Source organism: Amphiura filiformis, chromosome 9, assembly GCF_039555335.1.
Source record: "Amphiura filiformis chromosome 9, Afil_fr2py, whole genome shotgun sequence".
NCBI lineage: Eukaryota > Metazoa > Echinodermata > Ophiuroidea > Amphilepidida > Amphiuridae > Amphiura > Amphiura filiformis.
This window is the reverse complement of record NC_092636.1, coordinates 38938004-38963309: the sequence shown is the minus strand read 5'-3', so window position 1 is coordinate 38963309 and position 25306 is coordinate 38938004. Positions and strand designations below refer to the sequence as shown.

Genomic DNA, 25306 nt, shown 5'->3' with positions numbered 1-25306 from the left:
ATAACATTTGTAACCGTAAGCTAAACACATATATACACATTAATAAAAGAACGTGACATTAAAATGTCTTGGGTTCCACGGTGCATTATGTTGCGTGTGTCCATATTTCATAAACTCGCTTATTCCTAAAATTGGAAGCTTTAGGACTATCACGTTCCCGTGGCGAATTTTAGCATTTGTTTTTACCTTTCGTAGTTCCTGTCGGATTTTACGCCAGAACTAACCATATAATAACTTGGCAAATTGGCCACCCAGTGATCTAAGAAGCGCCCTGGTTTTAGCTAGACACTGCCAAGAATATAGGCCGATGTCAACTCGTCTATTGACGATTCGTCTGTCACTTTAGGTTCATCAATGGTATTTTTTCCACCCTGTACTGAAGTATACGTGTTAAGATTGGACTACCCACAAAAACGCCTACAGGGTTAACGGACATAACGAAATAAGGTAAATTATACAAATTGTGTCGACGAGGGCCTGACATTATACCTCTTGGTAATATACGAATTGTTACGTGCGCTTGGCACCAATGACAATAATGGATATTTTCAGCATCGTGACTCGTCAAGTAAAAAAGATGATAGTAGGCTAATAGTTTTAAAGTTTATACGAAAACGTTATAGATTTCTCATCATGCTTTAGGCTTGCTTAAGTCGGAAGTCCGGCAAATGAAAATGCATTAAAAGAGTATGTTTAAAGTTGAAAAGAATCACGTCTTTAAGCGTTATTTGTGTTACAGTTGATGTATTGAAGTAACTTTTGAAAAATATTGAATAAAGTGGTCTTACAATCGTGCTTGAAACTAAAATAGCCGATTGCAACCAAGATCGAGAGAAGACATCCTTGAGAGGGCACTCTATTCACGTGGTTTCTTCTCCAACGCAAAAAGATTACGAATTTTGATGGTTTGCAAGTAAAGAGTGTCCACACTATCGACTGATTACGTAACTGTTATGAATAATTTATTAGTTTTTCAATGCAATCACCTCGACCCATTAGTACAGTCATATTATCAGTATTATCAAAGTACTTGGAATTGCAATCCCAGGCAATCCGGTGAGTTCAAACAACTACGCCCTAATACCGACGGAGTTTCAATGGCGTTCTTCTCTCCATACACAGATGAACAAATACAATAGAAGAAGGTCAGCACATATGACCTGCTTTTAGTGATATGAGTTGTACAAAAAGCTCAATAAAGGCTAGTATTCGTTTGTGCATATGGACTGCACATTGAAGATGAAAAATATAAGTCATTATAATTTAAACAAGAAATGGAATTTTGATATACGGTAAAAGCATGGAATAAAACGACTAATAAATTCTGCAATCATGGCGTCAGGTCAATGGTTCATTATATCCCGTATGTTTTAATTCATTAATATTCGAGCCCAATTTTGCAACCCATTTATATGTACACAGGCGGATCTGGGTTTGTTTGTATTTTCGTTTCTTTTTAAATAACAAATTCTGGTTTTCCAGTGCAAGGGGCCGCCAGGATGGTACTACTTTAATGCTTTTAAAAGGTATTTCTAGTATAGACGAATCCAACGAGCCAAGTCATGGTCAGGATTTGGTCGGCCATTTGGGTAGCCGCTAGCACCAACCTGGTGTTTTGAGCGACCAATTGTGCAAATAAAAGCCGCCTAACACCAAGAGAAGATGCAAGGAGGAGGGTTAATAGAGTAATACAATAGAGATAATTCCGCAGGTAATCCCGTCGCATCTATTCATACATAGTCCTTTTGTTCGCAAGTACATCCATTTGTAGCGTTTGATACCGTGTGTATAGTTAATCCGATTATTATGTCACTTCAACAGCCTGTAGAAGCTGTGTGTTTTGCCGAAGGGAACTGTAGGGCCTATTGTGTTTATTCTTTTGTCTACCTGTGTTTTCGCGGAAGGTGTAAAACGGGTGATGGAATGCAGTTTAAAATTTCCGCCAAGGCCGAATCATTTCACATTTTGGGTGCATTGTAGCCGACGGGTACCCAACTAAAGGCTGCTAGTCAGGTGTAGGAATGCGTGGGTTTGGATTCGTCTATAATGGCTCTCCATACACAAATGAACACAATGGAGGGGTCATTTTGCCATGCTTCGGGAGGAGTGTCACCGGCCTGATAATAGGGATGAAATGGTATCTGATGACGATTATCCAAGTTGACTGACCATTCACCCAAAGCACATACCAGTAACCCATAGGTATCGGTTACTGGTGCACACCAGTATCTCAAGGACAATATTGTTCAAGGTTGCGCCGCAGGCTTACAAAGAAACAATAGCAATCAAGCTTAAACTTTAAATTAACACACGATAGAGGGCAGGGCCTGAAGAATGAGGGAAATTATGGGGTAAATATTTAACGGAATAAACTGCATAATCATATTATTTAGATTTATTCGGTTAAAAGTTATTTTAACTTATCAAATTACTAGTTTTATATTCTATGGTGTCAAATATTTATTCACAACGTTGTAAATACGCATTAAATACGATTAATAACAACAGAGGGCGCTTTTTCTCATTCACTATATATATTTGCTATATTGGCTCGATAGCTATCGGTTTAACTGGTGTGCACCAGTAACCGATACCTATGGGTTACTGGTATGTGCTTTGGGTGGACCATTTGACCGATGAGGAAACCAACCGGTCAGATGTGATCAGTAACTCAATTGATTCAGACTAGAAGCCAATAGAGTACAGTATACTTGTTACAAGTATGTATTGCCTCGACGCCAATCAAAATACCGTGATCTTTTATTTAAATTTTAGAAGATTTGTTTTACTTGGGGAAAAATTAGTTCTTGGGGTAAATTAGTGATCTCGTAAATTCAAATATGAAATATACAGTTTGATCAGCTCGTAATAGGCGGGGAATGTTAGGCTTTTACCACTACGCCGAAAAGTAGACCCACGTTAATTGACCTGTCTCGTCTACTTTGTGTGTTAAAGAAAGTAGACAAAGTATAGTACTTGAATCAATAATTCGTGATGCTTCTGGCGAGATGTCACAAGACAATTCTCAAAATAAAATATTTTTATATTAATCCGCGATGTTATAAGGCCCGCCAATTACGAGCTGTTCAAAGTATAGTTCGGTAGCAGACCAATGTAGGCTGGTTTTGCCAATTAACGTGTTTTTCTTTGTTGATTATTGTTCTATAAATTCATTCCCGGAAGAGTCAATAAAGGTATACTAAAATGCAGTAAACCTTTGACGAGCGCGTATTGTAAGGATACATCGCGTATTTACTGCGTTGCACACACTTGTCTCTGATTGGCTGCTGAGGCGATCTGTTGTTGCCGAGTGGAAATTTATGAATGAACTGTGCGCCGTACGCGTTGTTAGCGCCGAATTTGCAACATCACGGTAGTCGCGCTCGTCAAAGGTTTGCTGCATTTTAGTATAGTTATCATGGTTATAGGCTATAACTATATTTTTATATTTTGTATTGAAATAACAGGGCTGTCAATTTCAAACCATTTTCATCAAAATTGGAGCATTTTATCTAGTTTAGCCCCTGTGGATCTTCAAATTCAACCTTTGACCTGTTGACTTACAACTCCGGAACGATAAGTAGGAGGTAGGTGAAACTATACATTTTGTAAATCAATAAGATTAGAAGAACATTTTGGTATGGGTTTTAAACCACATCTATGAGCAGACTGGTTCAAAAAACACCTACGTAAAACAGCACATCTGTTTTGTTATTTCTTCATAGATACTGCCATATTGCTTGGTAGGGCATCTAGCTTCCCTGTAAGGAAATATGTACTAGGAGGTGACCATCAATTTATTCCCATGACTGACCATGCATTGACCTGTACCGATGCTTGTCGTGTATAGACTTACCATTACATGCGCTTACCAGCGTAACATTACATGATAAGATACTAAATGATAAAAGATAAATGAACAAGAAACAGACGGCGCTAATGCCTCCAATGAACGATTTTTAACTTTCCAGACACATCGATCGAGAAAATAGCGATGCTTTTGCCGACTTACAATTTTTTTTTTCAAAAGCTCTTTTTATGTTACTTTCTACTTGTCTAGCAAACTAAGTGCATTCGTTGCTTGTTCACTACTTGAGGATTGCATCAATAAATGGATGAATTTATGGAATACCCTAGATACCAGATAATGATTGTCAAAAAGAGAAACCCTCAGATCCAGGATTACGTCAAAGGAAAAGCTCGGGCTTAACCGAAGAGATCATTCGATGATCATATCGATATATAACCTTTGGAAATGTAAAAGTTAGGAGGTAGGGGGAAGAAAGAGCACTTTGGCGTGTTTTAATGGATCTAGTGGTCTATTTCTAAACCAATTACTTCAAGGGGTTGTTCATACTTTTTGTTATTACACTAATATTCGGAGAGGCGCATTAACGAAATAAGGAGGATGTGGCACTTAATTGATGGGATGAACAATGTGAAAAATGTATAGAAACTTGTCATTATCGGGGAACAAACACACGAAGCGACGTAAGCTTCTTGTATAAGCCGACGGAAATCATGCAAGGGTGCAACGGGGTTGAGAAGCGCGGTCAATAACTAAGTTACAAGTTTAAAAATCTATATCTTACTTGGGTAATAAACAATTGCATTACTATTTTGGAACTGATAACATGAAAGTGCGCAACGTTTATATACATTGAGCGCCCATTATGAAGTGTGTGGCTTTTGTAGGAGACTTTAATAATGTTACGAACTTGATTCGCATCTGTTTGAAGATTACCATTCGTACATTTGATATTAAGCTATCACGTGTATATATTTGATAGCAATCTAAAGATGGCTAAATCTTTAGCAGCCAGGGCTTAAGACACTTAGATAAAATGGATTTCGCTTACTAGATTTTAATACGCTTTAGTAGATTATAGATAGTGAACGATTCATGGTAGTCGCACATAGATCAAGATTAGGACGGCGAGTATTAGAAAGAAGCCAATGTAATTTTATACAAGTCTTTCATGGGTTGGGAGGTAAAACACCTCAACATGAAAAACGATATTGGCTTATCCATGTAAGAGATTTTTATCATCAATAAAACTTGAGGCTAACAAGATCAATTTTTATAGCTCTGGGCGAGGTGAAGCACCCTAAATTTATGATATTAACTGTTTCATGTAAACACTCACGTAAACATGCTGGTATTATCAAAGTATTGATGAAAGACGATAAAGTAAAGCCTATATGTTTTCGTTTATTTTACTTGGGTAAATAAATAAACTTAATTGAAAATATTTGATCTAAGTTTAATATATAAAAAGCGTTTTTTTTAAGAATGCAAAGGGTTTTGAAATGGGATGTTTGTTTTGTGTGTTGCAGCTTTGAGAATAAGACTAGGTCGTCAATAGAGAGTTGTATTTCGCATTTGTATGATTAGCTGCATAACCTGATATGTAAAATGTTAGAATATCATTTTAGTCGTTTCAGGTTAACAAAAACATAACTGCGCTTACAAATAAAATCGTTGTGTTGATATAACCCGAATTTCACTCGAATGTCTTTTATAAGACTGCAATATATAGTTGGACATTCGATTATGTTTATTGTACGCAAAAGGCAGAACCGTTTTCATTCAAATAAAAAAACAAACTTTCGTCTATTAAAATATATAGTTCAATTTATCTACACTAATGGAGTATAGTAATAGTAATAATAGTAATAGTAATAATAATAATAATAATAATAATAATAATAATAATAATAATAATAATAATAATAATAATAATAATAATATTAATAACAATAATAACACTGATAATAATAATATTAATAATAATAATAATAATAATAATAATAATAATAATAATAATAATAATAATGATAATGATAATGATAATGATAATAATAATAATAATAATAATAATAATAATAATAATAGTAATAATAATAATAATGCATATGTAAATATTAGGAAAACAATTGTGGCAGCAGTGTGCGTTTTCCAGGCTCAGGATCATCGATGTTGTTATAATAAAGAAATGTTGTTATAATAAAGAAAATCTGTGCTAATGCTGTATTATCCACCGACGCATTTTTCCTCATAGTTAACATTTTAACCCACCCAGGAAAGGTGTCAAAATACTATAGCCGCTGCGTAAATAAGGGGTCAAAATACAGAAATACCTTAATGCAACAAAGTAAGAAAATCGATACTTCGCGGAAAGATGTCTTATATTATATTTCAAGGGAACAACAAAGGTTGGGAGATAGTGACGGGTGAATGGTACGTGATATAATATGATTTATGGCGTGTCCTTAAAGGTGACAGGTGGTGATGCAAGAAGAAGAAGAAGAAGAAGAGCAGAGCTAATATTGGTAAAGCGGACAATTTAAGACGTCCGAATGATCGTAAAATATACGCTAGCAAGCTGGTGAAAAGCACGAAGAGAGAGCTATTTAGGTCGAAATGAACACGTCTTTTGTAGTTGTTTGGAAGAAATGGCGCGAATTAGCTTCCAGGAAATAGCTTTGAGTAGCCTAAGAATACAGTTTCTTTGAATCTGACAGCTGATAAAGTGCGTTACTTTCTATATGTCGGAGAAATGGTAACGTTTTCTTCACAATGCGCTTATATACATTATACGTATGTAGCAATTCATTTGGTTTGGCCTGAGGTACGCGGTAAGTATAACAAGTATCTTTAAAAGAGCACAAGCAAGACGAGAGACGGAATTGGCTTTTACAATGTCCGGCAGCATTATACATTCAACAGCGCCATCACGCATCATATTATAGAGAGTCTATAGGTATTGAGTCATGAAAATGTAATCTATATGGCTGCAGACAATTGCAATTAAAGAATGTTTATCGACATCACTGTAACCGGTATCGGTACATTTATTATGAGAGAAGTCGAGAAAAGGAGATGGATACTATTGCGAGATATGAACTAGGAGATAAAAACTTATTATTACAGCATTATTTTGGCGCATAAGTTGTTGGCATAAATATTGGCGCATAAGGTGTGTATCTGAACAAAATTGATGCTAATGTACGTATTCCAACCACAGGTTCTCCGAAACGCACCTCTACCAACACCCACCCAACACAATCCACCTACATCCTCCGTTAACGGGTCGCTACTTTCTTCCTTTCACCGGTTAACTGGGGACGTACACAAATTATAGACATTTTTGTATGACATTATAACATATCAACCGGGGATTCATTGTTATAAATCACTAATAGGGAACGCACTCTCAAATACATTTTAAGTCATTTGCAGCCCACTGCTCATATTTAGAATACGGGGACGGTCCACGTCTCCTATGAGGTCCCTTGGTGGAATGTAAATTATCATACAAACGTCCCTGTTCGAACGCAAAAAAGTTTAATACATAGAAACTTCGAGACAAATAGAGAGGAAAAAATAATCAAAAGAGAGGGAAGAACACGGACGAGTGACAGGAGACAGGAAGAGCAAAAGTGAACAAAAGAGAAGAAGAAAAAAGGAGATCGAGGATTGAGAGAAACAGCTGTATTTGTGAATTTGTATCAGAACAAATTCTATGTAATGTATTCCAAGTACTGGTTTTACGAAACACACCTGCCGCGACCAAACAAATGTACCTCCTATAGACTGGCAGATATTGGCACCTCAAGATGCCCAACGCACTACAATTCCAAACATTCCCACCACGCACGCACCCACCCCCTCCATCAACACACCCCACACTCCCAACACGCCCCCTTCTCACGAAGTAAACATGCATACCTGAGCACATAGAATATAGCGGCGAATGAGAGAGAAACAGAGAGGGATGTAGGGAACGAGCAGGTTTTTAGAGAAGGATCGACGGAAAAAAATTATAGTATTAACTGAAATGGCAAATTCATTGACGCATATATGCTTATAAAAATATAATAGTTATGAACTCATAAGATCGCAAAACGATCCATTACGTTATAATAAACGTACTTGAACTTTAACATAGCGCAATCTAGTATTCCAAAATGCAAACACACTAATGAATGTTTGGTATAAATGACGTCATACCCTGTGAGAGTGAGACTACACGTATTAAGTCCTAATACACTCGGGCTAGTAGTATTATATAAGTATACAACATACGGAGAAAGCTAACGTTTCGGTCTATTTGCGTTCTTAATAGCATCAGTATGTTTTATTGATCAAAATTACTACTGCCTGATCCCTCAAATGAACAAACGCTACTACGGATTTCATTATGAAACGGTTTATGAAGACATATAAAAGTCTCACCGTGTGAGTTATTTTTTTAAATTTTTTGATTGATTATACGGGAATTGTTTATTTATACACACCATCGATGATTTATCCTCAGGCAAAATTGAATAACAAAAGTCTCATAAATTATGTCACTACTGATCTTCGACAACCACGTCTCAAGCATTGCGCTTCATAATATTATTCTAAACATCCATAATATCATTTTGCAAGGTTAAATATAGTATATAAATGTAACGTTTTCCCCCGGTTTTCCCCTAAAAGTAAATGCAAAGTTGAATTATACTCACCTGTTTGCCTTTGCAATGATATAATTACATAATCACGCATAATAAAATATCACGTGCATAATGTTTTATTCATTACATTCTTATGGTTATTAATTTTCTACGTTTACCCTTAATTTTACCAAGTAATAATGTCTTGGCATTTATCGTATTCTTTTATTAAACATCCTATCCTGTCTTGTTGGTTCTGAGTTGTTTTCATAAACCAGACTTCATCTTGACCAAGAAGACCAATATAAATCCTTTTCTGGGGAAAATGTGCACTTTTGGCGTAGAGTCATAAATATATCCAGACACTTTCGATATTTGTAAAATCTGGTAAACCGAAGTAAATACGGCTATTAATATGTTTTTTGTCTTATTTTGTTTATGAAAATTCCAGTAAACCTGGTAAAATGCTTTGATTTATGGATCCATTGGTAAGAATTACTCAGGACAACCATTCCCCAGCTTCTCAATGATAGTACTGAAGCACGTTTGTACTTAATATTATTTTGTAGGTGCAATAATAAGTGGAACTTTTCTCACTGGTGTTGTGAAATTCATAAGAATAACATAACAACCAAAGTACGCTTTAAACCCATGTCAGCGTCAGCAGCGACACCTTAAAATAAAGCGTATATCTCACAAAATGGCCTATTCTAGTTAAAATCCACACACCTCGTATGGAAGACATGACCTTAATCTTCCACACAGGGGGTGTAGATTTCAAATAGAGTAAACCATTCAGGTAATCCCATTGAAACTCACACCCCCTGTGTGGGAGATTAAGGCCATGTCTTCCATAGGGAGTGTATGGTTTTAAACTGGAATATCCATTGGCACAATCCATGGTGCTCTCTTTGTTTATGACGCTGATTCAGTAGTAAATAAAGTCTGCACAAAAAGTAATTCAACTGTTATAAATACGCCTATAGATGTAGAACTAATAATTGTTTTCACAATATTTCAACATAGAGAGAAGGATGATTTATTTACACGCTTTTTGATACCCCATTCGTCAAATGTCGTTCAATATTAACAACACAGTAGTGCTTTTACAGAAAAATACCTGAATCTAAAAGTTGCAGTTTACAGCGATCAATGGTTATAATGCCAGCACTGTAAATACGTATCTTCGCGCTAACTTCAAATCAATACAAATAACTGCAACTTTTAAATTGGGGGTATTTTCCTTTCAAAACACTGCTGTATTGTCAATATTGAACACATTGGACAAATGGGGTATCAAAATGCGCGTAAATAAATCATCCTTCTTTTTATGTTAAAATATTGTGAAAACAATTATTAGTGCAGACTTTATAATAATTACTCAACACAATGGGTTTTATCCCATCCCATGTACTAATCAATATATCCAAAGATATGCTGATTTACATAAAGTAAAGAAACTCTAGTTGGTGCACTTGTCCTGTATACTTAGCGTAGCGTGATCAATACGTTTTGTATTGCCTTTGTCTCAATGTATTAAAATGGACCAAATGAATTTTGGCACGCCTCAGGTAATTGTTTGTCACTTTTACACAAAAGCTCTAATATAATACAAGATATCCCGACTTCACTGTCATAAAGTTACACACAATACGTACGAAAATTATTTTCTTATTCCTTTTCTGCCGGTCAAAATATATTTAAAATTGTTTTGAGACAGACCCTATATGCTAGATATAAATATTCATTATCATAAGGCTATTACCTCTAAGGCTATACGCTATGAAAATAAATGCAATTGTTATGCTATGTTAATCGGTACATAGCAAATTTAGCCTAGGTAAACGAATATTGTTTGTACTTCAGTCCCTGTTTATGATGATTGTACCTGTGACTTATAAAAACCCTAAGGTCATTGTACTTGTAAACCGCTGCAGTTAATATAATTCAATTTGGAAGAAAAAACACGTTTGTTCTGTAAGAGAAATGAATTACATCCTGACCTTTTTTACTAGGGATATACTAGGGCGGTTAATGTGATGATTACTATTTTAGCATTAGTCATATTAGTATTAGTAATATTTGTACTAGTAATATTATAAGACTTATGTAAGCAATATATTTATATATATAAACGGGTAGAACATAATTAAAAGTTAAAACTGCTTCATACCAATTAGGTTAACACTTCGTTATGTACATCAATTTGAATCATTAAAGAGTTATGAAATATATCGGTTACGCTTAGTTAATGTACACGAAGAAACACCCATTGGATGCCCAAACGACGCTTCTCCTTAAACTTGCCTGATCGCGTCTTGTCAAGCACATGAATATCCCATGGCCAACCAACAGTGGGTCTCAAACCACAGCTTTACATAATGCAAATTGTGTTGTGGCCTTTCCTATCTTCATTAGAAAGTAAACGCTTTATTAAGCATCAATATAAATTTTCAATTTATAAATCAGTATCTTTGAAGATATTGAGATAGAAATAGAGGAGATATAGCTATTTAATTCTTCTTGAAAGTGGAACGGATAGGATGGCAAAATACGATACAACTGTTGCTTGTGTTGCAATTATATATAAAGGCAACACCACCACTTAAAAATATAAAGCAATCATCAAAGATTCGGTTACGTTTAGTAAACGTACCTAAAGAATCACCCATTGGGTGCCTAAAAGACGCTTCTCCTTAAACTTGCCTTATCGCGTCTTGTAAAGCACATGAATATCCCATGGCCAACCAGCAGTGGGCCACAAACCACAGCTTTACACAATACAAGTTGGGTGTTTTATATGTGTTGGAGTTGTTCCATATCTTCATTAGTAAGTACACGTTTATTAAGTTAAACATCAATTTGAGAAGCATAGTACATTTTTCCAGTATTATGATTAATAAAATCTTTATCTTTGAAGAGATTGAGATAAAGATAGAAAAGAGGCAGAGATATGAAGACAATATACAATACAACTGTTGCTTGTTCTGTGCAACAACACCACCTAAAACTCTGATGTGATGATTAGTATTTTTAGTATTAGTCATACCAGTATTAGTAATAATTATCATTATGCCTTACGTATTGAAAAGGTAGAACATAATTTAAAGTTAAAACTGTTTTTTATCAAGGTTACCACTTCGTTGTGTTCATCAATTCGAATCATTAAAGAGTCATGAAATATATCGGTTACGCTTAGTCAATGTACATGAAGAATCACCCATTGGATGCCCAAAGACGCTTCACCTTAAGTTTGCCTGGTCGCGTCTTGTCAAGTACATGAATATCCCATGGCCAACCAACAGTGGGCCTCAAACCACAGCTTTACATAATGCAAATTAGGTGTTGTGGTATTTCCTATCTTCATTAGTAAGTAAACGCTTTATTAATTTAAGCATCAATATTTTGAAGCGCATACAATTTTAATTTCAATATTATGATTAATAAATTGAAGAGATTGAAATAGATATGGCGAGAGGCAAAGATTGTAATCTTAAAATAGGAAAAGAAAGGAAGTCACAATACAATACAAGATAGACAACTGATGCTTGATTCGCAATTATGTTTAAAGCCAACAGAACGTATAAAATTCACTCGATAATTTTATGGCAGCATTTGCAGGGTCATTTGTTCTGAAAGAGAATGACGACATCTAGTCTTTTTCATTAGGGACGCACCATAACCAATTAAAGTTTCAGGGGGCTGGGCGTTTTTTGAAAAACAAATCACACACTAAATGAGCAATAACAAAAACAGTAACAGATAACTTTTCTTACTATTATTTAAAAAGCTTAAGGGATCTGGAACGAGCGTTTTGAGCGTTTCGACAGTATTTTTTATGGAACATGAGAGCACCTCAGATGTATCGAATTGCATTCTGAATACGAAGAATGTCTTTCTGATATCAAATCATTTTCATTTTTGAAAATCACGATATAATACAAATTTTATGACAAATTATAAAATTTGATATTTGTCAAATTTTGATATATAACAGTCCTCGAAGTAAATTTTATAAATCTAATGTTATATTCTTAAAGTGTATGTAGCTGGGAGGAAAAGCCGACGATCAATTGAAAATTTTGACCTTTCATATTGAAGATATGGATTTTTCCCAAAAGACCAAATTTTTTGGGTGTTTTGGGAAAAAAATCCATACCTTCCATACGAAAGGTCAAAATTTTCAATTGATCGTCGGCTTTTCATCCCACCTACATACGTTAAGTATAAATCATCAGATTTATAAAGTTTACTTCGAGTACTGTTAAATATCAAAAATATCAATTTTAATGATTTGCCATAAAATGTGTATTACACTGCGAATTTCAAGAAATCAAAATTATTTGATATCAGAATGACATTCTTCGTATTCAGAATGCAATTCGATATGTCTGATGTGCTCTATAATGTCCCACAATAAATACTGTCCAAACGTTCATACCCCTTCCCTTAACCAATCTAACTTTGAATACAATAATACATGCAAATTTAAGAAACAAGAAACAAAACACACACACACAGACACACACAAAATGAAAACAAACAAAACAAAACAAGAAAAGCAAAACAAAACAAAACAAACAAACAAACAAAAAACACACCAAAAAACAACCCCCCCCAAAAAAAATTGGCCAAAAATATCTATTGTAAAAAACAATTGCCTTGACCCAACTTCCAGCCCCAGTCTAATGGTGCGTGCCTTAGTGAGGTTAACGTGATTAGCATTTATAGTATTAGTAATTGTAAGTATACAAAGTGAATAAACTGTAAAACTATTTCCATGATTAAATCTTCCTTGTGTTCGAATCATTAAGTAAAGACTTATGAAAATATTCCGGGTACGTTTAGTAAATATACCAGAAGAATCACCCAGTGGATGCCCAAATGACGCTTCGCCTAAGCAAGCCTGGTCGCGTCTTGTTAAGCACATGAATATCCCATGGACAACCATCAGTTGACCTCAAACATATGTGCATAATTGAAAATGAACGTTTTGGTTTTTACTATCTTCATTAGTAAGTAATGCTTTATTAATTTGAGCATCAATATTTGAAGCAAATATTATAAAATTTTCATTTCAAACATTATGATTAACAAAATCAGTACTATCTTATGAGAGATTAAAAAAGCGATAGAGAAGCAGAGATTTGAGACATAAAAGAAGAGATTTGAGACATAAAAGAAGAGATGTGAGACATAAAAGAAGAAGAGTAAAAAGCCGGAATACAAATACAACTGTTGCTTGAACTAGAATTATGTTTAGAAGCAACAAGTCCTCCTAAACTCTAAAACTTTAACTCATTAACATGGCTAATTTCATATTAAAATTGACAGTTACCATACACTAAAATATTTTGTGGATTATTTGTTTTACGATATAGGGTTACGTTTGCGCGCATGAACTCATAGTTATTGACTCAGTGGTGAAGGGTTGTTTCCGATGCTGCTCGCAGGTGTATGTTAGTAGTCACACAAAAGGTTTAAAACAGAGACCTGTCTGGACTTGGTGCTGAAAAAAAATCTACATTTTGTTTACTGTTAGACACTGTAGACAGTTTACAGATTTCTTACATAATGCATGAAAGCTTTCACTCGGTTATGAAGATATCAGAGGGGCTACATTACTTTGCTTTGTAGACATATCTTTAAACAGGTATATATTATACATACGAGTATAAAAATACCTAGATTATAAAAAAGCAAGCATTATCAATAATATCAATAATTGAAATTAATTCATATCTATAAATTAAGCAATTATTTTTGACTTTCCAGCTAAAATTTTCACCAAAAATACGTTAAAATACGAGACAAATCGTACACAAAATCATTGAGAGTAACATTAATCTTTGGAATTATGACAGAAAATTGATGCTGTTAACCCTCATCCGACATTTGTCATCCGGTGCACTTAAATAACATAAAAATAAAAACCATGAAACAAGGCGCCAAATACCTCTGGCTAATCTTGGGACCACCCTTTGCACTTTTGACCAATCACTTTATCAAACTTCGAAGGTGTAAGTAGATGAAGCCCTCTTATATTATATTTCCGTTTACATCAATACTTAAAGTGATACTGTATCCAAGCTTGATATTTAGATTATAATAATCAATGTTTTGAATATCTTTTAAGATTGCCCAATTTTGCGGAGGGACGCTTATATTATGATGTTTTAGTGCTATTATATAAAGACTTTTGGTACTAAATTTGGTATCATTGCTGTCAAAGAGTACAGGAACCCACAGGGGGCACACCAACCCACTATAATAGCAAATCATGTAACAATACTGAGTGAGACAAGGGTAAAAAGATCTTTGTAGCAATATCAAGTGATATAACAAGATTATTATGTTAATTTATCTGAACAGTTCTTACCGCTGCTTGTGCGCAATCATCCTCGTCTTCATTATCCTCCATGCCTGGAAGACTTCCCCCTCGTCGTTTTGTAAAATAGTTCACAGCTGCAAATTCAACCAAGGCGGCAAATACAAATGCAAAGCACAGCACGTTGAACCAGTCAACTGCCTTAGCGTAGCTAACTTTAGGAAGAACCGATCGGGAGGACCATCCCATTGTTGTAATGGTAAGGATAGCCATTATACCTGTTGAACAATGGATAAACAATATAATTAGATAACAATAGAAACTAGGATAGAATCGGAGTTAGGGTACGCCCTTTCGGATATTAAACTTTGGAATGTATTTAACACACTGATCGAAGTATGTGAATTCATTTCATAGATAACTTAACTATAAACATTTACACATTCCTGATTCTAGAAAGTTACAGGGTGAAAAGTGTTGATCTGCTGCAGGTTTTTCAATAAGCATTAGTGTACAATCACAGACTGTGCAATAGACTAGATTAAAGGCCAATTAAAATAAATACCCCACTGAAATCATTGTCGTTTTCTAGGGCTTCGTGACTAAGTATAAAGAAACAAGACCTATTACTTTCAGTGCTTAAATTTAAAGGTCCACAATCGTTGGCCTGGTCAACTGGCAAGTTTGTGCAGGAACTAAATACCAACAATTACTAAATGTTTATATTAGGATTTGGGCAAGAAACCTTGTCCTTACATATCACAATGTTCTTTCAGATGGTCAGGACCTTGGCGAGTTTATCATGGATTATGTTATGCCATAAAATGCTAAGTTTCTAAAGTATAATCCGGTATAATCATAACTCTTTGATAAATGAAAAATTAACCTAAATAAAGCACTAATAGTAAGCAACATACCAAATTTGTTCAAGTGTCTATCAACTTTTCATTCCAAAGAAATAGTTCCACATTTGGCCATTTCAGTAGAAATCTACACAACCCGTTTGTTGGAAGACATCTTTGACATGGCATTAATCTCCAAAACAGAAGGTGCATATTTCAAACGGAGTCACCCATTCAGGTAACCCCATTTGAAATTCACACTCCCTGTGTGGAAGATTAAGCTCATATTTTCCATAGGGGGTGTATGGATTTCAACTGGAATATCCCAATTTGGTCTGGAATCGGGAGCAAATAGATCTCTTTAAATATACTGTCTGGTCTCGTGATTAGAAGTTTAATAATGGGGCAGAATGTGTGCATCGCCTAGTAAATAGCTCATCATAGTTATATCCAACGTTCTATACATGATGAAGAGAAATGTGATGTCGCCGGCCTTGCCAAATGTGACTGTATGCAACGACACACACCCTCTCAACTGAGGGCTGGATTGGAATATTAATCTCGATCCTTTGCTTTAATGACAATAAGCGAAGTACACACACAAATACCGACACACCCATCCCGCGCCCCTACGCCTGTACACATCCACCTATCACACACATCCACAACCTTACATACCGGGCACGACCAATTACAAATAGATACATAAAGTTAAATAAAGACACCCACACTACCCACCCCTTAATAAGAACGCATCCTGACACATATGTGATGCGATCAAGCAAAATCAGTCGGAACTCGGAAATATTGATTTTGAGATATAGCCAAAGAATGGAAATAATTCCCTTTGTTTCCTTTTGTTTTGGAAACTCTTTAATTGCTCATATCTTTGGAACTAGTTGCTCAATTTCAATAGAGTTTTCTGCAAAATGTAACTTTGTAAATGCCTTTTACTATCCTATAAGGAACTGAAAATTTAATTTTTCCGAGTTCCGACTGATTTTGATTAATCGCATCACATATAATGCGCAAATTTAAATATTCAACTATGTCACCGTGGTTTTGTTTTTCACAAATCGCAATCTGTTGATTGAGTGGATGTGAATATAAATGCTGGAAATGTCAAGGTTTCTTGGCCGGATCTAATGGATACAAACTGCTAAATTCCGATTGCATCCAATTGGCTATGTACATTCTGTACTGCTTATACAGGCGTGTAAATTCTCGTTCAACATGTATTTACTCTCGCAAATCATGCTTCTTGCTCTTCCAAGTGAAAGTAAACATTAGCAGATAGCCGTTGATTTGGACATTGGCGACCGCTATCTAAATGGAGAAACTAGCTGAACAGCATGGAGAACCACTCAAGAACTTTTAATGAATCCATAGCTCAATCGCTAGAATTGAGCGACTTCCTTTTGGCCATGAACTAGATTATACACTCGAAGGAAGAGTGGTTATCCATCTTGATTGGTTTAGTTTTTAATCGTTCATGACACCACAGTAGCTAGATATGTGTTGCAGCATTTTTGTCAATGATTTTGGCCTATGTGTAGATTATATTAGAAGCATCAATTTATCTGATTGGTCAGTGTCAATTAGCTATCAATGTTATAAGTGATGTCGCTAGATATGCAGCGCTAGCTACTTGACCAATGAACTAGATCATACTTTTGCCTGAAAAGTAAAAACCCATGTGATTATACTCAGTACTCAATCGCTTACTCCGAGCGACTAAACTATTAATTTAGCTTAGATCCTATACCGCTGATAGTTTTAAGAATATTAGTTTTTCTAATTCGTGTCTTACCGTAATTAGATAGACTCGGCAACCACTGAGCTAGACTCATTAAATTCTTAGGCGGTTGAATTCACAACAAGGCGACACATCATAGTACTTTAGGTTTTCAGAACTTCATTTCATTTGGCACTTTTACAACATCAAAGGAATCATAATGATAGTCGCGGTTGTCAAGTTTATAGCAGAGACTCACTCCTTTGATAAAGTGACTTGTAAACGGGAGAAGCAGGATCAGCTTAAAGTACATTTACCTCACCTTATATAGATTTAAGCAGTCTATAATATTGTTTGAAAAACGAATATTGATTCTTATCTATTAAGAGTTGGGATTTTGGTGCACAATTCACTTCTGCATAATATTCACTATGGACCACAATAGCCTCATCCCTATGGTATAGTCCAATAATCTCAATTACATAATCATAGTGTAAAATTTGACCTCAAGTTGCAGAGTTTGAGTTTTTGTAGTCAAATCTTCAAAGGTCATTCAATGAATGTACAAATGTATTGGGGTTTAAGAACTGTGCCCCTGATAGATGAGCATTAGTGATTCCACTGCAAAAGGACACAAGTGATATTTTTATGGTGATGAAAATGAGTTAGTACCGCAGAGCTTTAGGCAATTGGTATCTACCTGAAGTAATATTTGAAACAATCCAATTTCAAATCGCCGACCTTAAATACAACCCCTTTAAAATTGATACCCATTTACAAGTTAGTGCAAACTAAGCACATCACTTTGTCAGTTACACCGTTTTAACGTTGTACAGGATGCATTTGTGGCTGCTAGAAATGTTTCTGTTAAACCTTGCAATATAATGATGCATTTATATTTTACAGATTTATCATTTTTTCATATTTTTTCATAAAATGCAAAGATCGTATATCTCTCATTAATAGATCTTAATTGAAAAATCGATTCAAATAAGAGAAATTTTTTTGGAGATATTTAGCGCAAATTTACCGTATTAATCGATACATCCTCAACGTAAAAATACATCCATTAGTTAACCTTTACGACTAATTCATGTTAGTATAATTCTGGGTGTTTAACCCAGTACAGACTGGCACTATTAATTGGGCAATTGATTTATATTTTACACAAGGAAATCCCACGGAAAAGAGATGTAGGAAGTAATTACTGATGCATACCTAGTTTTTACGTATTTTTAAAATAGCAAGTTTCAAATTCTTTATGAATTCTGAAATATCTAATTTTAAAAGTAGTTGTATAAATTGACTATTTTTGTATATAATCTGTATGTGTAAATATTAACTTTTTACCATTATATATGAATGTGTATCAAAAGAGGTATCACGTAAACTAAATTTAGAATACTCTATAAATAAATAATGAAACGGTCATTCCGGTTTTATATTTCGTATTGAATGTTCAGCCGCCAATGCCCTATGCAGGAACCTCCTAAAAAGAGTTATCGCAAAGCTTTTAATGTAAAGTGGCAGGTGACTTTAAACATAAAGTAACAAGAAATATTCGTGGAAGGACAGGTGAAAATATAGTTATAAAGATAAATAACTTATGTTACGATAATGTTTCATGGTAGTGCATAAGATAGATATCTCTAACGATACGATTCGTGACCATGGTCTTATACCACATGTGAATATTATAAGGTTACATAGCATTCTAGGAGTAATCATTACGATGCTTACGAATGTGGATTGTTTCGATTCAATGTAGATTTGAGTCATCCATAATTTATACTCTTTGGGTTTCTAAAATGAATGTTGAATGTGATTAGGTAGTAAGTCAGTTGCAAATTGACACCATACGAAAACCCAGTTTTAATTGCGCATTACATGCTAACGGTTGCTTGAATTTGGATCACTTCATCCAGATAAATCTGTATCCGTTTTATTTCGTGTAGATGACTCCACTGATGTTGATACTTTGTAGCCAGTCTGCTAAGACTCAACTACGTTAAGAATTCAGATAAAAAATAGATCTTCTTTATTACCGTTTTTCTGCACTCGTCTTATTTTTTGGCTATATACTGAGAGCACACATTCGTAATTTCAACTTTACACCCTATACACAGTTTAAAAGATATAGTTTTACATTGCTTGATAACCTTCCAAACGAATCTGACACTGTAGCCTTGAAACGTGCAAGGTTCGGGGAGGGGGAAATCTCTGAGAAAACGAATAAACGTGCAAGGTTCGGGGAGGGGGTAATCTTTGGACAAACCAATATTTTCTTTCAAATCTCTCTGTTCTACATTTGTCAAATTTGTCAAAAATAAAACACTTGGCGGTGCACGGCTTTGTGATTATTGTTATTGTGTTATTTCGCAAAAATAAGTGATTACTATTGTAAGTCTAATTTGATGAATGATGATACGTACTCTATCCTTTCCTCTTATCTGATTGAGATGCGATGGAAGACATACTGCTTACATCACGGTTACATAGTTATGAAAATGCCACAAGTAAAAGAAGTAAAAGATCTCTCCTAATATAGGCCTCAACACGCAGAAAGAATAGATACACCCGATGCTTTATCGAGCGCCGTCGTATCTGTCCTAGACAAGTTGAGCATGAAAATGTATGTGACAGTCTGATAATGGTCAGAAAACACGGCACTGTATTATTTTTCTTATTGAGGCCACACGGAAATCGGTCAAATTGGGCCGATTGTATTGCAGACAGCTACGTGTGAAGTATGTACCGGGATAGTATCTTATGGCAAATTGCATACTGCATTGTGGCATAAAGTGCTTCAAACTGAATGGCATTTCGCATTCAAATTCCTATTTTTAGTAAAAAGCGTATAAAACATGCATGTTGCCTGTTAAGCATGCATTTGGAATTTTGCTCCCACAAGAGTGCGTTTCATTGTACTGTATTATATTTTGAGGACATAGACGTAAACGATATTGTCTGAGTAAAGGTGTGAATTTAATACCGTACTGACCGATATTTGAGACGATCTTCACCGTGGTTGGAATAAAGGGTTTAGCAGGTAGTCAATTGAAAAGGGGCAGGGTGGAAATTTACGCGATCTGCGGAATACAATCACAGTGGCAAACAATGTAAAACTTTGAGTGCATTGGACTAATGGAACATTACTTGCGATAAATGAAGCACGCTAGAACGCGATTGACAGGGTTAATATATAAGATGACGTATAGTTTCCTTAGTAATTTGAAAATGACCTTCGATTTAAGATCTGGTGTTACCATTTTGTTGGTAAAAACTGCACGTAACTGAAGAGTAATTAGAAGTTAATAGAAAGTAGTGGATAGTAATTTGGGCACAAGTGTCTCTAGTTACAGGCAAAATATTACAATGAATATCAAAGACGAATCTGATAATTGCGAACTTGGTGAGTAGACAGGAGGCCTCCAGGACGGTAGACAATACTCATCAATTACTGTACTTGGTTGACTTTGATGGCAAATTTCCGTATACTTTCATGCTCTAGAATTTTACTTCAGGTGTAATTCTGCTCTAGGACAATATTTATCTTTTCCATTTTTTATGGCGATATTTCATAGGCGTTTAATTGCGTGACATTGTTTACATGTCTACCGATTTTCATTGGCTCCTGGGTTTAAAGGCAAACTTGTAGTTGATGTGCTATGATAAAACCGCTGTGGTTTGGAATTTACACTGAACCGTGAAGAAGATGTGGTTTTTCTCCCGCTTTTATCGATCACGCTTACAACGACACAAACCATTACAGCGAAACGTTTTTACAACACAGAAATGAAGAGCGTGTTTCCAAACCATGTTAAGTCCACAACCACATGTTTCTCATTTACTTGTGTGATACAATTACAATTACTTTGACAAGTTTGACATTAGCAACAAGCCATTGTTTATCACAACAATTCTGCTTAACAATATGCAGACTATTGTTCTCATTTGGGAACCAAAGGCCTCACACAGTATTGTTACTGTGCATCCACCCACTGTTTGCTTTGTAATGGTGCATCCAACAGAAATTACTATACCTATAGCATCATAACCCATTGCAATATTGCACAGGTAAATCAGAAACATGTGTTTGTGGACTTAACATGGTTTGGAACCAAGCTTTTCAAATACATTTTTGCTCGTAAATAATGGAGTATTATTCTAGTAATCTGTTCGAAAATCTATAAAATAATCTATAAAAATACATACCCTAAAAATACATCATAACAAAAGAGCGAGCTAAGCGCCATCCTTCATTAACTAAACCACTGCCTTTAAACAAAGGAGTAATGACCTTAAAAGGATATTATTATATAAGTATCGAATAATCATGGGTTCCCCGGCTAGTCCAGTTCTTTGGAAATGGCTGCAAGCTATAACGAGCTAGCTTTGCTCCAAAGCCAACCTATTTTCCATCCAATTGAAAGAAAAAATGAAAAACCATGCCATATGCCCTCTGACACTAATAGTAAAGACCAGCTGAGTGGGCTTTCGCGGTTGGTGGGTTTTGTAGACCAATATCTTAGGGAGACAGTGATCTTTTACTGCATAGTTGTCCTACTGCATAGTGGCCATATACTTACTTGTTGGTGACTTATGTAGCTTGCCAATAGTGAAGCTTGCCTTCGGCAAGCTCTGTACCATGTACATGTACTGCTGGGAGTGGTATTAATTTTTTACAGAATGGTCTAAACCAGGCAGGGATTGGCCTATATACATTTTCTTTAAAAAAGACCAGTCACTTGCTTGGGTTTATTTTACTTGGGGATCACTGGATCTTCTAAGGTACTGCGAGGGCTCTGATCAAGAGCTATAACGAGCTTGCGCCAATGACCGATAGTTACGCCGCAGCTATCCAACAGTATGCGACCTATAAACAGTTGGGAATTCTCTTGCGATTTATGTATTCCGGATAATTAAATTGATTTAAAGGATCATTTTATTTAAACCTGGGAATAAATAAGCGGTGCCTAGATTTACGTAACCATCTTTGGTGTATTGGTAAATGGCAAACACATGCAGTTGAGAGACCAGCAGTTTTACGCTGTAAATTTATGAAAGATGTCGTGTCGCATTTCACCAATTGCATGACAATATCGCAACTAAAATTTCATTACAGCCTTTAAATATGAATGTGATAAGAAAATTAATAATATAACAATTAAAGTAAAGGTCAGAGCTAGTAATGGGCATTACTGGCTTGGCTTAAGTTGATACTGTTCTTTTTGATTTCTCACGAGACCGTATAATAACACTACCGGTGTGATTTTCTCAGATTAATTGACTACCCAGAGATTTATCTACGTTATGAACGTTATAGAATGCGATAAACCAAGTAATTAAAAAGTTAAAGTAGAAATAACACTTTTGACGGCCATTATGAATCGTCTTTTTGTAGTTATCATGGATTTTCGGACATCATTTTGAATCCACTTGGGTTTGCTTCATATCCTCGCTTCTGGCTGACTCTTAATGGTGGCTTATTGATATTGCACGGTGTTCTTTGTTGGGATCAATCTAGCAATTTACAATCAGACACCAACCATGGAAATGGCTGCTGTTTCAAATGCTGAATAAACAAAGGAGCAAAGAAGCAAGCAAGTGAACAAACAAACACACACCAAAACAGACAGACACATAAGTGAAAACACCATCCTCTTTCTCTATTTTTCACACATAAGGGAAATAATTATTGCACTATTAGAAATAAAGTAAATTGATCAAAAATATGCTAATTATGATATTTTGTGATATACGTAACTCCCCTTCCCATCGATTAATAATACTTGTTCCCAGATGTTTTCTCTACTGTGATATCACCATACGATTAACCCAATAAGAAAAGCTTGTCACCCACGCGCCCAGTACAGAGACGTACCAGGGTACAAAAACATCACTGTGAAAACCCCTGTGATCTTCTCAGATTCTATATTAACAAAAGCTACAGATTTCTCGATTAAACTTCGTTGAAATATGAACTGCTCATTCCGAAAATACTGCAACAACAACAACAACAACACTAAACACATGAACGCTAGGAAATACAGCCCATGTAAAACAAAATGAAGAAACAAAAAAAAAAAAATAACACAGACACACAAGATATTTAGAATACCGAATCAACAAAATAAAACAAAAATTGACTATGATAAAATTTGAAGTTTGAAAATTTATTATGATAAAGTTTGAAGTTTGAAGGGAAAGAAACAGAAACAAAAGTTAGCATAAGAAATACTAACTAGAGTAGAAGTGCAAAAAAATATTTTGAAAAGCTTACGTTGTTAACTACTGCGTTTTTAAAATCAAAGTGGTTGTATTCTTTGACTAGTCGTATAATCTTTCTAAATATAACAAGGAGGACAAGGGAATCAGTGGGCGATTACTATGATTGCTTTTAAATCACCTGTGATGACCATGTATTAAGGGTCGTGTTATTATAGTTCCCTGGTCCAAGTAACGCATTTATAGTGGTCAATAATGTAGCACGACAGGATAGACTCTGTCATCTCTAAGTTATCATATAAATCATACGTTTGACCTTATACTCAGGTTAAGTTAGCATGGATAAATGCCAATCTTAGTTCGAATCTCACGCACCAAGTAATATAACTATTCAGAGATCGTTACTTACAATGTGATACTCTGTGCAATGTCATTGTCAAAGTAGTTTGACCATTTATTGTATATCCTTGCACAAACACACTGGCTATTCAAGTTGGTATTTTATAGTCTATAATAATCCTTTCAAGCAATGAAAAAATATAAGAATGTGGTTTTTGAATGATTAAGATAAAAAGATCACCGCTGGTAACATATGATCAATGTTTATACATGTTCACATCGCTTTGGGATTATTGTAAAAAGTGACTTATGCAAATATTATGAATATATAGCGTAAAAAGGTAGCGCCTATGAAAGTGATATAAATATACGGTGTACGAATAATTCCATGACCCTTGTTGTCCTGCAGAAGTGGGACAGACTATGAAGAGTAGTGTACATCGTGACCCATTGCCTATATGTTTCAACAAAAAAAGCTAAGTATGTAGCTACAATAACATACAGCTATATCATAGTTGCAATAATGTTATTTTGAATAGGAAGAATATTATTGCATGGAAACATAATAATATGAACGATACACGATTTTACTCTGCCATAAAGTGCGGGTTTACTCGAGAGTGGTTCCGGATTGACTAAGATCACGGCTAGTGACTATGTATCATAATGATCAACGTTCAAAATGTTCACTGCGCTTTCGGACTACTGTAAAAAGTAACTTAATGCCTACTCAGTTAATGTCAACTCATAAATATATATTGTAAAAAGGTAGCGCCATAGTGTAATTGCATAATCCTTGTGGTCCATCAGAAGTGTATCAGAATATGACAAGTAGTTTACACCGTGTCCCGTTTCCTTCATTTTCCAATAAAAGCTAAGTATGCAGCTAAAAAACCAATAATTATAGTTACAGTAATGTTATTTTGAATTGGACAATAATGTTAGGGAACACTATACTTAATATTCAATGGAAACATAATATGTACGAAATACAATTTGAATATGAAGCGAAAGGTTTGTTAACTGGAATTGGATTGTACAAGTGACAAATAACATAAAGGGTTTACACGGACACGTTTAACCGGACCTTCGTCTAATCAAATGCTTGTAACTTTACTTCTTGAAGTCACATTGGATTCAATGTGGTGTCATAATGTGCAAGATTAGAGTATTAAAAAACCAAATTTACTCCAATATTGTTCAGTTTGGAAATTGTGATTATTTTTCCATGTGTAAGGATACTATATTGGCGCAGTAGGCCCTATAGGTGTCATATAGTGTTACCAATGAATTGGTATTCTAAAAACAGTTTTGTAGACATGCACATAAGCCACAATATTATTATTTTACTCTCTATATAGGATCGACTATGCCATCTTAAGATTTGTGGTA

General features: G+C 35.1%; 1 protein-coding gene across 2 annotated transcripts in view; it reads right to left on the bottom strand.

Moving 5' to 3' along the window:
* LOC140160969 (gamma-aminobutyric acid receptor subunit alpha-2-like) overlaps positions 1 to 25306 on the bottom strand; it is a 255302-nt gene that overhangs the window by 15233 nt on the left and 214763 nt on the right. For both annotated transcript variants that reach the window (XM_072184325.1, XM_072184326.1), the window contains exon 8: positions 14822 to 15048. In XM_072184325.1, the coding sequence (XP_072040426.1) occupies positions 14822 to 15048 (227 nt within the window). The remainder of the gene's footprint in view (positions 1 to 14821; positions 15049 to 25306) is intronic.